This window comes from Trachemys scripta, chromosome 1 (assembly GCF_013100865.1).
Source record: "Trachemys scripta elegans isolate TJP31775 chromosome 1, CAS_Tse_1.0, whole genome shotgun sequence".
Classification (NCBI taxonomy): Eukaryota; Metazoa; Chordata; order Testudines; family Emydidae; genus Trachemys; species Trachemys scripta.
This window is the reverse complement of record NC_048298.1, coordinates 114,563,141-114,576,004: the sequence shown is the minus strand read 5'-3', so window position 1 is coordinate 114,576,004 and position 12,864 is coordinate 114,563,141. Positions and strand designations below refer to the sequence as shown.

General features: G+C 40.2%; 1 protein-coding gene across 3 annotated transcripts in view; it reads right to left on the bottom strand.

The window, feature by feature from the left end:
- The window catches only part of PDE3A (phosphodiesterase 3A), a 384,071-nt gene that overhangs the window by 43,859 nt on the left and 327,348 nt on the right, over nucleotides 1-12,864 (bottom strand). For all 3 annotated transcript variants that reach the window (XM_034782214.1, XM_034782232.1, XM_034782222.1), the window contains 5 exons: nucleotides 12,190-12,305; nucleotides 7,743-7,962; nucleotides 4,384-4,469; nucleotides 1,930-2,099; nucleotides 445-582 (listed from right to left, as the gene is read on the bottom strand). In XM_034782214.1, coding sequence (XP_034638105.1) covers nucleotides 445-582; nucleotides 1,930-2,099; nucleotides 4,384-4,469; nucleotides 7,743-7,962; nucleotides 12,190-12,305 — 730 coding nt within the window. The remainder of the gene's footprint in view (nucleotides 1-444; nucleotides 583-1,929; nucleotides 2,100-4,383; nucleotides 4,470-7,742; nucleotides 7,963-12,189; nucleotides 12,306-12,864) is intronic.

Here is a 12,864-nt window from a genome sequence, read left to right as displayed (position 1 = left end):
CTCATGTATGGTTTGACTAGGATTTGCAATGTAAGAGAAGACCATACCTACTCTTTTGGGTCAGCTGTCTCTTTGTGGCCCTCTATGCCTCATGTGATGGACTCAATGCAAAATCCCACAAAACCTGAAGATGGTGGCAGCAGCAGCAGCTTTTCGAGTCCTGGTTGAAGGTACAGTGGGCCAATATGCATTTACAATTCTTTTAAGAGACAAGATTGGGGGAGAAGGAAGTAGAAGGAAACCTTTTAATGGTAATGGATTTGTGGAATTAGCTCAGCTGCTGCTATCATGGAACTGTATGGCAGGATTTCCCAGTTCCTATGCTGCTGTAACTTACAGGGCCCATCACATTTTTAAAGCTCTATTTTAGTCTGTATCAGTCTACATACACACAGTACACTGGGACTGCACATCCAACCCGCCTGTACAAAACATGCTTCTTACCTGGCTGAGGATCCGACCGCATTTCTTTCCTATTTTTTCCACCAAATCAAAGATTGGAAAGTTCCAATTGTTTAGCTGATCCATAAGAGAGTCCAAGTTGTCCATGACAAGAGGCTCTGGGGCAAGGATAGGTTTGTCCTGCACCAAGAATTAGAAGAGAGAATTCTGATAGATCACAGACTTATGAAAAGTCAAACTAAAGAGGTAAAAGCGCTATAAATCTAGGACCAAAATTAACCATTGACGTAAGCAGATGCCATCTCATTGAATACAATGGAGTTACGCTTGTTTCCACCATATCTTAATTTAGCCCTTCTACTTTATAATTGTTGTTAAGCTGGAATTGATAGGTAATCCTGGAAATGAAAGATCAGTGTCTGATTATTACAGCTGCAGAGAGGTCATTCACTTTTATTGTAAAACTTGCATTGGGCAGAAGAAAACATATTCATTTGTTACTTCCATATTGTGGACTGCTAGAGACTAACAACAGGATTCAGGCAACAAATTCCAAGCTAGTCTTACAGTGAATAGAAATGTGTAAGTAACATAGTCAGAGATAATAAAATAAGAACGCTTCCCTAGTTCCACTCAGAAAGACACACTGAAAAGAAACCTTTTTTGAAATCTGAAAGAAGTCTCACCCTTTCCCTGCCTCCTACTCTTTACTCTCCCACAGCTCTTCATTTTCAAGTAATGACCGGAAGTGGAAACAAAAGAACCAAAAAACCTCCAGAAAAATCTCTTCTCCTGGCATATCCAGCTCTGACCAGAAGCAGAGATTACTAGAAATGTTGTTCTCGTGAGAGTTTTTTAGTCTAATTGCACAGATTTAAGGGGCTTTAAAATTTTGATTAAACATTAAAACATTTTCTTGCTCGTTTGAACCAAACTGACAACTCACTACTGTGGTCCTATAAAACATCAGCATATACCAACATTAGTCTCAGAGTATATGGTATATGAGGTACAAATGTCTTTCCCTATATTTAGTACAGGAAATAACTATAATAATTGTGTAGTACTCTTTGGCCAATGTTAATTTTTTAATGGTGACCACTGTATATGCTAAACAAGGTTACAAGGTTTACTAGGCCATTAAAGTGTTTACATGGCTAATCAGAAAGACTGTACACATTGTACTGGTAACATACACAAGATTATTTCCATACCTGACAAGCAAAATTTTCAAAAATGTGTGCTTAAAGTTAGAATCCTTAATCCATATTTAGGTATCAAAATAGGTGGCTTAATTTTCAAAAATGCTAAGCACTCAACAGCTCCCACTGATTTGAATGGGTGATTAGTGCTTTAGAAAATCAGGTCACCTATTACAAGATATATAAATGTGGACATGGCCCGAATTTATGCAATTATTTTGGAAAATCTTGTCCAGGATCTTTAGACTGCATCATTCTTTCCCCAGTGTCTTGATGTGTATTCAAATAAAGTATGAAAGCATTATTTAAAGCAATTGTGAACTACCTCGGGTGGTATTAAAGGGTGCAACATGATAGTCTCAGGCGCGTATGTTCTGCAGACAGATTCCTTCTGCATCTGTTCTTTAGAGCAATCCGTCTCGTCGTCATTTTGTACAATATCACTGCTGTCACTGTTGTTGGTTTCATAGTCAGAGGTGGCTTGAGCTGGATCATCTACAATGCAAATTGGACTGCTTTGAGAACTGTAAGACCCTACTAAAAGGCATTCTCTCTGACCATCTGAGTAATACCAACATGATCTCTGACTCACATACAAATGTGCTGCTTGGCTAGGGCTGAAATCTGACAGTCTATTCAACTGCACTGAAAGAGGTACCCCTGCAGGGTCCGAAAACTGGGACCACAGAATGAAGAATGAGGAAGCTCTGAGGACTAATATTAGGATGGGCCAAATGAGGTGACCGAGAGTGAGACCACATTTATTGCATATTTTTAACCCTCTAAAACTGAATTAAGGCAGAGCTTATTCAGATTCCTCTTTATAAATACTTTGTGCCACGCATGGTATATTTTTAATATACACAATTATTTTTACGTATATGGACTAAGTGCTGCCCTGGGATGAATCCAGCTCTTCCTGAAGTTACTGAAAACCCCAAGCACCTACATCTGAAAGCTGAATTTAGCTTCGTGACTAGACAAATATACAGATATTCTACTTCCTAGATCCTGAGCAAGAGTTACAGTTCGAGGTGTAAATTACACGGAGAAATGAAGCTGACAGAAAGAACAGGTGTTGATGGAAAAGTCTGCAATAGAAGAAAGTATTAAAATTTTAGAAAGAATTTTTTTCTGGATAGAAAAAATGTTATAGGATTTCCAAAAGCCTATTTTATCCCAACTCTTGTAAAAATAAAAAGTGATAGAATAACATACTGCTGTGCTGTCTGTATCCTTCAGAACAACATTACCATGTACAATGATGTGATAAACAGCCTGAAAAGCAACTTCCAGGGTCTATATGTTACTGAATCATTAACACTTAAAATTAGCGAGTAAACACTCACACAATAAATGCCACATAATGTCCAGCTTCTGGATATCGAATATGGAGAGGAAATCAACATACAATTACCTTACCGAGGCATTAACTTTTGCTATATTCATAGGTTTCAAGGCCAGAAGGGACCTTTGTGATCATCTAGTCCAGTGGTTCTCAAACTTTTGTACTGGGGACCCCTTTCACATAGCAAGCCTCTGAGTGTGACCCCTCCTTATAAATTAAAAACACTTTTTTATGTATTTAACACCATTATAAATGCTGGAGGCGAGGCAAAGCAGGGTTTGGGGTGGAGGCTGACACCACAACCCTAGATAAATGGTTCCAATGGTTAATTACTCTCACTGTTATAAAATTGTGGAGGCTGCGTGTCTAGCTCCCAGGCCAGACACATGCCTGTACCCATCCCTAACTCACCTCTACACTGCACACTCCTTTCAGCAGCATGTACAGTACATAGACTATATGCCCCCCTAGATGGGCATAAATAGCAGTGTAGACAATAAGACACTGCTTAGGTGAGTAAAATAAAGACATGCCTGAACCCTGTGGTATATATACCTGGGTATGTACACAACACGACCCTCTACATGCCCAAGCAGTGCCTCTCACATCTACACTGCTACTTCAGAAGTGAAATGCTCCTGCAGCGGGGAAAGGCTCTGGCAGCTCCGTTTCTGGAGCATTTTCCCACTGCAGGAGCCTTTCCCTGCCACATGGAAATACTCCAGCAGCAGGAAAAGGCTCTGGCAGTTCCCTGTTGCTGAGCCTTTCCAAGCTGCTTCCTCTCTGCCAGAGCCTTTCCTTGCCATATTGAAAGGGTGTAGCAGGGGGGAACTCTCAGAGCCTTTCCCCACTGCCTCCCTCCTGCCAGAGCCTTTCACTGACACATGTAGCTACATAATGCAGTGTGGACACAGCCATCTTTTCACTTAGGCGTATAGTTACACATATCCTACACACCGCTGCCAGTGTAGACATAGCTGTAATGTGGCTTCAATGGAGCCAGCCTGCCAGAATCACCATGCCTTGAAAGGGATTTCCTGGCACAGAAGGGTCTCCGTGGTAATGTGAATATGGCCTATGCTGCATTAACCCTTCTGCAGGTTGTCCACAGAATTGGCGGGGCCAGGGATATATCTCCACCCATCCTCTTCTCTGTTGCAGATCCCTGGACTTGAGGAGGCTGCTGAAATAACAGTTGACACCTTCAGAAACTCACAACCATCCGTTGCATGGACAATGTCTTAAGGGGATGGTCTTGGCCTAGGACTGTTACTGTTTCAAAGGAAAGGAAATACAAACATCATTCCTGTGATCTCACCCATGTACTATTGCTGTATTTAAAAAAAAAAAAAAGACAGGAGTGTCTACACACTCCCTCAACAACCACATTTTAGAGGAACAACTTTTTGGATTTTACGACCAGAAAATTACCTGTTCTGGTCAGGGCATGTGTTGTTCCATCACCTCTGTCCAGCGCACCAGTGCCAGAACCTATTTGGCTATACGGTCTGCCACAGCTAGAACACAATATCAAAGAACATGAACATTAAAGAATCATGTCAATTACAGAGGAAAAGTCATCTAGACCATTTCTTGATCCTTGCTGCTAGTACAGGATTATGCCCCCTACCATATAATCTACTGTCCTTTGCGCAGTCAAAGGACAAATTCACAGGAATGCTCTGATTTTTTGTTGGGTGCCAGTATTGCAAAAGGCAGCCATAAACGCGGCTTAACCAGCCAACTAAGCTGGGTTTAGACCTGCTTGGTGCAAAGGAGGCACATCATATCAGTGAATCCCACCCCAATATGATTTTTTTAAATATGTTTATTATTTTCTAAGTTTACAAGTACAAAAGAGCAAATTGAAAATATAACACAATTACACTATTACAAGCAATTTTTTTACTTTCATAACTGACATGGCAAGCCCCGAAATGCAGGGACTATGAACTGCCAATCTTAGAGGTGTCAGGGGTCAGCCCTGGCACAAATTAAGCACTGAATTCAGGGATATCAAGTGAAAACAGAGTGCAAAGGCAGGCAAAAGTGAGCACACTGTTAAGACAGTCTGTAGGAAACTTGGAGCCTAATCCAAAGCCCTTGGAGGCAAAGGAAATCTTTTAATGATTGCAAAAGTGTAGACCCACTAAATTGACCCCCCGCCCCTGTGGATCGATCGCCACAGCATCGATCCACGGTAAGTGTAGACAAGCCCTAAGTTAAAAAAACAGAGATCCTATGTACGTTATCAGTTTTATCCCATTTAGAAGTGCTTATCAAATTCAAATTGGGTAAACGTCCAAATAATGAGGGCCACAAAATTGGACAATGTGGACAACATTAAATGACTTATTGATTTGTTACGCTACAGCATTTAGGAAAGCTGGCTGGATGGTTTTATTGCCAACTAGCCTGACACACTTCACTCAGGTGTGGAATATAAGGGCTGGTCTACACTAGGGGGAGGGATCGATCCAAGATACGCAACTTCAGCTATGCTATTCGCGTAGCTGAAGTCGAAGTATCTTGGATCGAATTACCTGGGGTCCAGACGGCGCGGGATCAACGGCTGTGGCTCCCCCGTTGACTGCGCTACCGCCGCTCGCTCTGGTGGAGTTCCGGAGTCGACGGTGAGCGCATTCGGGGATCGATATATCGCGTCTTAACGAGACGCGATATATCGATCCCGGATAAATCGATTGCTACCCGCCAATACGGCGGGTAGTGAAGACGTACCCTAGACAAGCAGCACTAAAACCAAGTGCTGAATATATGCCACTAATCTCCTGAGCCTGGAGCATACTGAAGATAAGGGAAGTCTTCTCATTGACTTCATCAGACTGTGGATCCAGTCTTCAATGAACAGCAGCCTTATAACTGCTGGACAGTGTGAGAGAGCAGGGCTACTAACTCTTTTAAGTTTTTTGTTTGCGTTTAATGTATAATTATGTACTCTTTTCTTCATTGTTTTTACCTCATATACCACGAACACATAGTAGCTTACACTCTGAATATCCAGGCTTAAGAAAATGTATTAATAATTCATAATTAATATTTTACTAATAATTTTACTACTGATGCAACCAACTCCAAGTGACATTCTCTTGTGGGATAACCCAATCTGTCTCCCTGAGCTGTTTTTTTTAACATATTATATTTATGTTAGCAGTGGTACATAAATAATGTGCTAGGGGTTCAGCTTGTATCTACAGAAGTGACATCTGTATACCAGTAACAAGTAAATTGTTATTGTTACTGATGATTCTGCAACAGTGTTCTCAGTAATGATATTTATTATTAATATTTTAATGGATGGCATTTATATTTGTGTTGACAACACTATTTTTGGCTGGGGTACTAGTTGAGTTTAACTATATGTTTATTCCAAAACCTAAATGTTTTGTTTCAAATACCAGGTAAGGTTGCTAACTGCCAACAAGGTAGTTACTTATCACAGCAACTACTCGCAGCCTCAGCTTTGAGTGTCCCCACTTAACTCCACACACAGCAAACTCCATCAACAGATAATAAAAACAGCACTCATCAAAAGTCACGTGAATAAGTCAGAAAAAACACTGACGATTTTCGAGAAATAAATGAACTAAACCCCTGGTACTGAGATAGCACGTCAACACTTTCTACCATCTAATCCAACATTATCTCAAATGAAAGAGACCCCTATTTTAAAGTGTTCTCTTCTCATTGACCCCAGGTCACAAAAATGTAACTGCTGAGATCAAAACTAGCAATGTGATGAGCTTGACTGTGTTCATGCCAATCTCCAACAGGGTTGACATACTTCACACCATGATAGTGAAATTTCTCACAGTGTTGCATTGGACGCACATTGCCGAGTCCATTATTCATGTTTCACTTCAACTAAGTCTTTTTGGAGACATGAAACAACAGTACTTCCAGGTGATGACTGCCCAAGTTAGAAGCTGTGTTCTCAGACCAACTAAGTGTTACTTAAAGGATGCTATTACTACATTGTTTTGTAATATTTGGCAGTAGCAACAGACTTCTTCATTGCAATTGTTTCTTTAAAATATTAACTACCATTATTATTCTGTGTATTTGTCTCCACCTCTGGAAGTATATAATCCATTCAGTCCATCTTGAGGCCAAGCCCACAGCAATGCAGACTTTAGTTTAATTATTGTGCTAGTTTTGTGCTAGTTACAGGTACTGTAATGTAGTAGAAACTGTGCATTTTGAAAATGCTAAAGGCAAAGAGCTAGTGTCGCAGCAATACATTGGGCACAACTATAAACTGTACCTGGGATAGAGGAGAGGAAGATGGACAGTCCATTTGAATTTCAAGTACAATAGTTTATCTGAAGCATTTAAGCTTTTGCCTGCATCAGAAAAATTGACCCACTGTGGATCCTTGGTCTGTACTTTTCCAAATCCTAGGTGGCTGACTGTCATCTCTTAAATAAGGTTTGTATATTGAAAAACTGGAACATGACCCCAAAGTGTGTGTTATTGTGACTAGAGTGTGGCACGAAAAACATTTCATTAACATGAAAATTTAGATTAAAAAAATCACAGATCGATTGTCTATAAATCAAACTACATACTCAACATAAGTAAAAGCTTTTAATTGCAGTTAATTGTTTTGAATTTTAAAAATACTGTGTAGCATTGAACTAAACCATTACTGGTGTACAGTGAACTGCTTCAATGTGGGGGAAATTATATCAATATACTGTGCTGAAGTAAATCAAGAGTATGGGTAAGAAAAAGGGAAAAACAAGCAGATGGGTATCAAATTAACATCTTACCTGCTACAGATAACAGGGGGCCCCATAAGCTGCTCTGAACGGTCAGGTGCGCTTTGAGTAGAAGTTAAAACCTTGTGTGGTTTCAAGGTTTGCTTGGTGTCAGTGTCAGTAGGGTCTGGAAATTGCACAGAAGAGGTTTTGCCAGTGGGACTGGTAGCTGGGGTTCCCTGAATAGGTGAATGGCATGGGGAAGTGAGAGGTGAAATGTTTGGCGGGATACCTAGCAAGAGAAAACAGTTTCTTCAATTCAAAAAAGTCAATATACAGATATATCAATTCACTGTATGCAGAGAGAATTACTTCCGAAATACACAGAGCAATACAAAAAAATTCTCCACACAGGGCCAGGACTCTACTAGCATAAATCAGCAAAACTTCATTGAATCAATAGAGCTATGCCAACTACTAGCTTTACATGTTTAGGGCATATTCCCCTTTGATAAGGGCATACAAGCAGTATACACAAATGAAAGAACACGGTAGGAAAATAAGGGGAGGCAACATGGTCCAGAGTATATGGCAACAGACTGGGAGTCAGGAAACTTGGGTTTTATTCCAGGTTCTGCCTCATTGTCTGATTCTGGGCAAACCACTTAATATCTTTGCATTTCAATTTCCTCACCTATAAAGTAGAGACAAAAATGCTTACCTGCCTTTGTAATGAACCCAGAGTTCTACATACGAGTAGGTAAGTGATAAGCCGAACAGTAATATTTTAAAATAAGGATAATATATTATCCTTTCATCTTAAAGGATTCCAACATTTTTAGAAACTAGAGAAGACACATGCTCAAGCACCACTGAGATATAGTTGCCTCAGTTGTGGTGCAGAGGCGAGCACCTCTGGGATGAAGTGCAGCACCCAAACTAGTGCACAGATGGGATGTGACAGGGTTTATGTGGCCATTGTGGCTCCCAACAGCTGGCCCTGTGGTCCTCCTACCACCCCACCCCAAGAAGCAGCAAAGTGACTGGAAAGAAGCAGTGAAGATGGGTCCTCTAGGCCTATCTAGAGAGACCTTAAGGAAGCAGCCAATCAGAGCCCAGCAGACTCAGATAAAAGGAGATGCAGGGCCTTATCAGGTCAGTTCCTGGCTGATTTGCTTAAGCTGGATTTGCAGGGAGAGAGAGGACCTAAGAATATTAACCCTGATATGAGGGTGAAGCTAAAAGGGGCCCAATAGGAAAGGCCCATGGAAGAAGCAGCAACAAACTGGAATCGAGCAGTGTGAAGATGCTATTTATACGATCCCAGGTCTGGAACTCAGCATAGTGGGTGGGCCCGGGTTTCCCTACCTGTCATAGGCAGAGTGGTGTAAACCGTGGAATGGGTTCATTGGGACTTTGTAATTTGACTGGAGGGCCAAGGCACGCAAGACCCACCATGGTCAGCCAGCAGGGGGAGCCAGAAGTGAGAAAAGCACTGCAATACTACACTCAGTCCCCCATTAGAAGGGGGCAAGGAGACATTCTGAGCCAAGACCATTGAGGCAAACCCTTACTCTTCATGATGTAGCCATAGCAGAAAAGACCTTAAAGTCTCATACAAAAGACTCGTGAACAATAAACTGCAAGGACGTAAATGTGTGTATTTTAGAAAGATGAAAGGCTGAGTCAACCCGGCTGGAAACTGTACCTGAGGTTACAGGGAATGTCACACTTTCAGATCTGCTAAGCCATATTTCTCATGCTCAGCCAGCCAGTTTTTTTTAATCATGTTTATTTTCAGGTCTACAGAAAATGTTATTTTTACTTGTTTGAACGTTTCTGTGGTGCCAAACTATCTAAACATATTTTTGGTAAAACAGTCATCTCTGAATTAGAAAATAATTTTGATTTAAGATTATGAAGCATTAACTGTAATAGTAAAGGCTTCTGATGTTTGCATCTTTCTAGAAATCCACATATCCTCATTATGTCTTTTTGATGTTCTCTATCACTTTAAAGGAGTAAAAATATGGAACCTTATTTAATGGTGACCACTGAAAAGTCAAAATTTGCTGTCAGTTATCACACAGTATTATTTGAGATACTGCCATTTTTCTCTGTACCAGGGCAGAAGCACATTTCTTCTCTAGGGAGCTCAAAATTACATCTCTGTTATTTTAATCTCTTAGGTTCTCATCTTGGCTTTATCCCTTTGTTTATAACTGCTACTCTGTTATTGTGATATCTATCTACTTCCACTTCTAACTCATCACTGTGGTATCTGAGAACTTCTCTGCCCAAAGGGCCCTCAGGTTCTTTATATATTGTATACATGCGGTCTACACAGAAATCTCTTTGCCCAGTATGGAAATGAGCCACCTCTGAGGAATGACATAGTAGCACAAAGCAGCTATATAACAGCTTAGGTCAGGAAGTAAAGCAGAAGTCTGCATCCAATGCTGCAAAGGAAATTTTCGGCAAGCAGTATGTAGTCTGTAATTAGCCAAACTGCAGTTTGGCCATAGCAGTAGAGCTAACACCCCTAATTCTTGCAAAAAGTGCCAGGATCTTTAATGCTCTTAGGGGTGAAGGATCTTGGCTTTGCATTTTATCCAAAGGGCCATATCCCTTGCAGCATACTTGCTGCTCCTCACAAAGAAGTGAAGCAAATAGCTCTGCATTAAACAAATTCAGTTAGAAATCCTGTGTTGTATGTAAGCAATATCACTGCATTGCAATCAGGTATGTAATTAACCTGACAGCTGGGTGGCTACCTAATTTTTGAGATATTTTACTTGTACCCAGAATGCATCTGCTATGCTGCTGTAACACATTCCTGTACCAAGCATGCCATAACATTCTAGAGACATCAGTGGAAGGTTAATAGGACAACAGCAGCATAACAGGCGCAGTGAAAAAACAGCAGTGAATGAGTTACAAAAAAAGCAATGAAGAGAATCATTCTAAAATGAAAATATTTTTCCTCTTTCAGAATGGGAAAAGGTTTGTTTATACATTTTTATAAGCGGGGGATAGATGGAAGAGAAATAAGAAAGATAAAGAGGCACAAATCTCCTACAGCTTTAAATTGTGTGTGGATTCTATATTTGTGGCAGATTTTTCTAGACAGTAGGGTCAGGATCATGCCAACATTTCCATTATAAACTTCCTTTAATCATATGGGTGAAATCCTGACCCTACTGATGTCCGTGGTAAAACTCCTATTGACTTCAATAGGCCAAGATGTCACCCATCTCAGGGGAGTTATCAAAGTTTGCTCCAGGTTTGAATTTGAAAAACAATTTCTTCTAGCAAACATGGCTGACGGTGATCTAATAAACATGCAGCTATATTTTCAAAATGATCTCTAATTTTGGATTCCTTGGGGCCCAACATTAGGCCAGGAAGACAGGTCCCACGTACTTCCCTTTGATCAGTGGATTTACAGCACTTCTGAAAAACAGCCCCAAGTTGTTTCAAACTGAGCACCAAAATCAATGGCTGCTTTTGAAAATTTCAGCTCAAAGGTGCTGATTTGGCAAGAAAAGCCATGGTAACAATCTTTATTTGGTGCTTGAGAGCATGGGGAAATATTCTTCTGGACTCCAATACAAGTCAGGTAAGATAGCTATCTATAGACCATTGATGAGTTCAAAAAACTGTTCTATTGTAAATGTTATTATCAGTTAAGAAGTTATCTTCCCTATTTTTTTTCTGGCTAAAACATTATCTGGAAGTCTCCCAGTACAGAGTGAAGATGTTATGTAACATCACCTGTCACTACAATGTCAGAAAAAGAATTTCTAGGTTTATTCTTTTTTTTAAAAAAGAACCTTTTGAAACTAGTTGGATCCTTTTATTCATTGGTTACTGGTAACTTTTTTTGAAACCTTGTCTAAGAACTGTGCTTCACAAATTGGCAGATGTGCATTTGATTTGATCTGACCATCAATAAAGGCCTTTTAGACTTTTTCCATGACAGACGGAAAGGCATATAGGTTAAAATGTTCTTGTCATTTGGATATAATTGTATGATAAGGACAATTAGCTGCCTATGCCTATCTCCCACAAAGCCAAATTCTATTGTTTATTATAACCAGGCAAACTTAATGAAGACAATGGAAAATATACACACAGTCAGTTTAACGAGTATGTTATGAGATACAATTGGTCTTCAACCCTACTGGAGTCAATGGGATTGCCTAGAGGTAACTGAAGGCAGAATTTAGCACATAGATCACTGAAGTTATAGAACAGAAACAAACAACTTTTATAATGGAAAGGTCAAAACACTACAGCAACACTACTATAAGCTGTAGCGTTTTAGATCACTGTGTTTTTAAATGATGAAAATAACTGAAGTCTAATTTATGGGAATGTGGGTGAGGAGAAAGAGTAGACAGAAAGCAAAAGATGCTGTGTGTGTGTCAATCACCAGATTTCCCAGAGTACACTGCAGCTTTAGGGAAAGCAAGCTTGACTAAATAAAATAAACATCAAACCAGAAATAGCTGTTCACCTTGTCGGCTTTGCCTTTTGGAATTCAGATGGTTTGTAGCAGACATCGCATAGGAGGCCGACAAGGACCTACTTTTTGTGATGGCCATCAGAATTGAGCTGTTCCAAGGATCAGTGCTGTAAGATCAAGAGTACAAACACACACACACAATTATTTCATAAGCATTGCTGCCTTCAAAGGTCTTGGTGACAGAGTTCTGAGAGAAGTTAATCGTCACAGCACTCCACATGTAAGAACAAAAAACTCTACTACGGAGGGCTGCATTATCAACTGTTTCAATTATTATTTTTAGTGAATTAAGTATTGCCGAGAGGTGCTGGACTGACAACTCCAGACATTTAAGTCATTGATTTAAGCCAAACACAGTTACAACACTGGTATGGTAAGGTTCTTCCAAGCTGGCTTTCCAATTTACCTCAACCATGCTTTGGTGCTGGCGAGACTGCCGCTAGGAGTGACTTCAGTGCCCAGGCCTTTTCATTTAATTTATACTAAAATTCCTTTATGCTGTGCTGATGGTGTGGAAGCAGTCTAAAAGTGGGCTTCAATTAAATTTACACCTCGTTAAGGTCTCTTTACATACCTGGAGCAGTATAAAAGGGCCTTGGTGACCATGAAAATCAGGCCCATTGGATTTTTCTCCTCAGATTGCCAACAAGGATGCCACTTAATGCA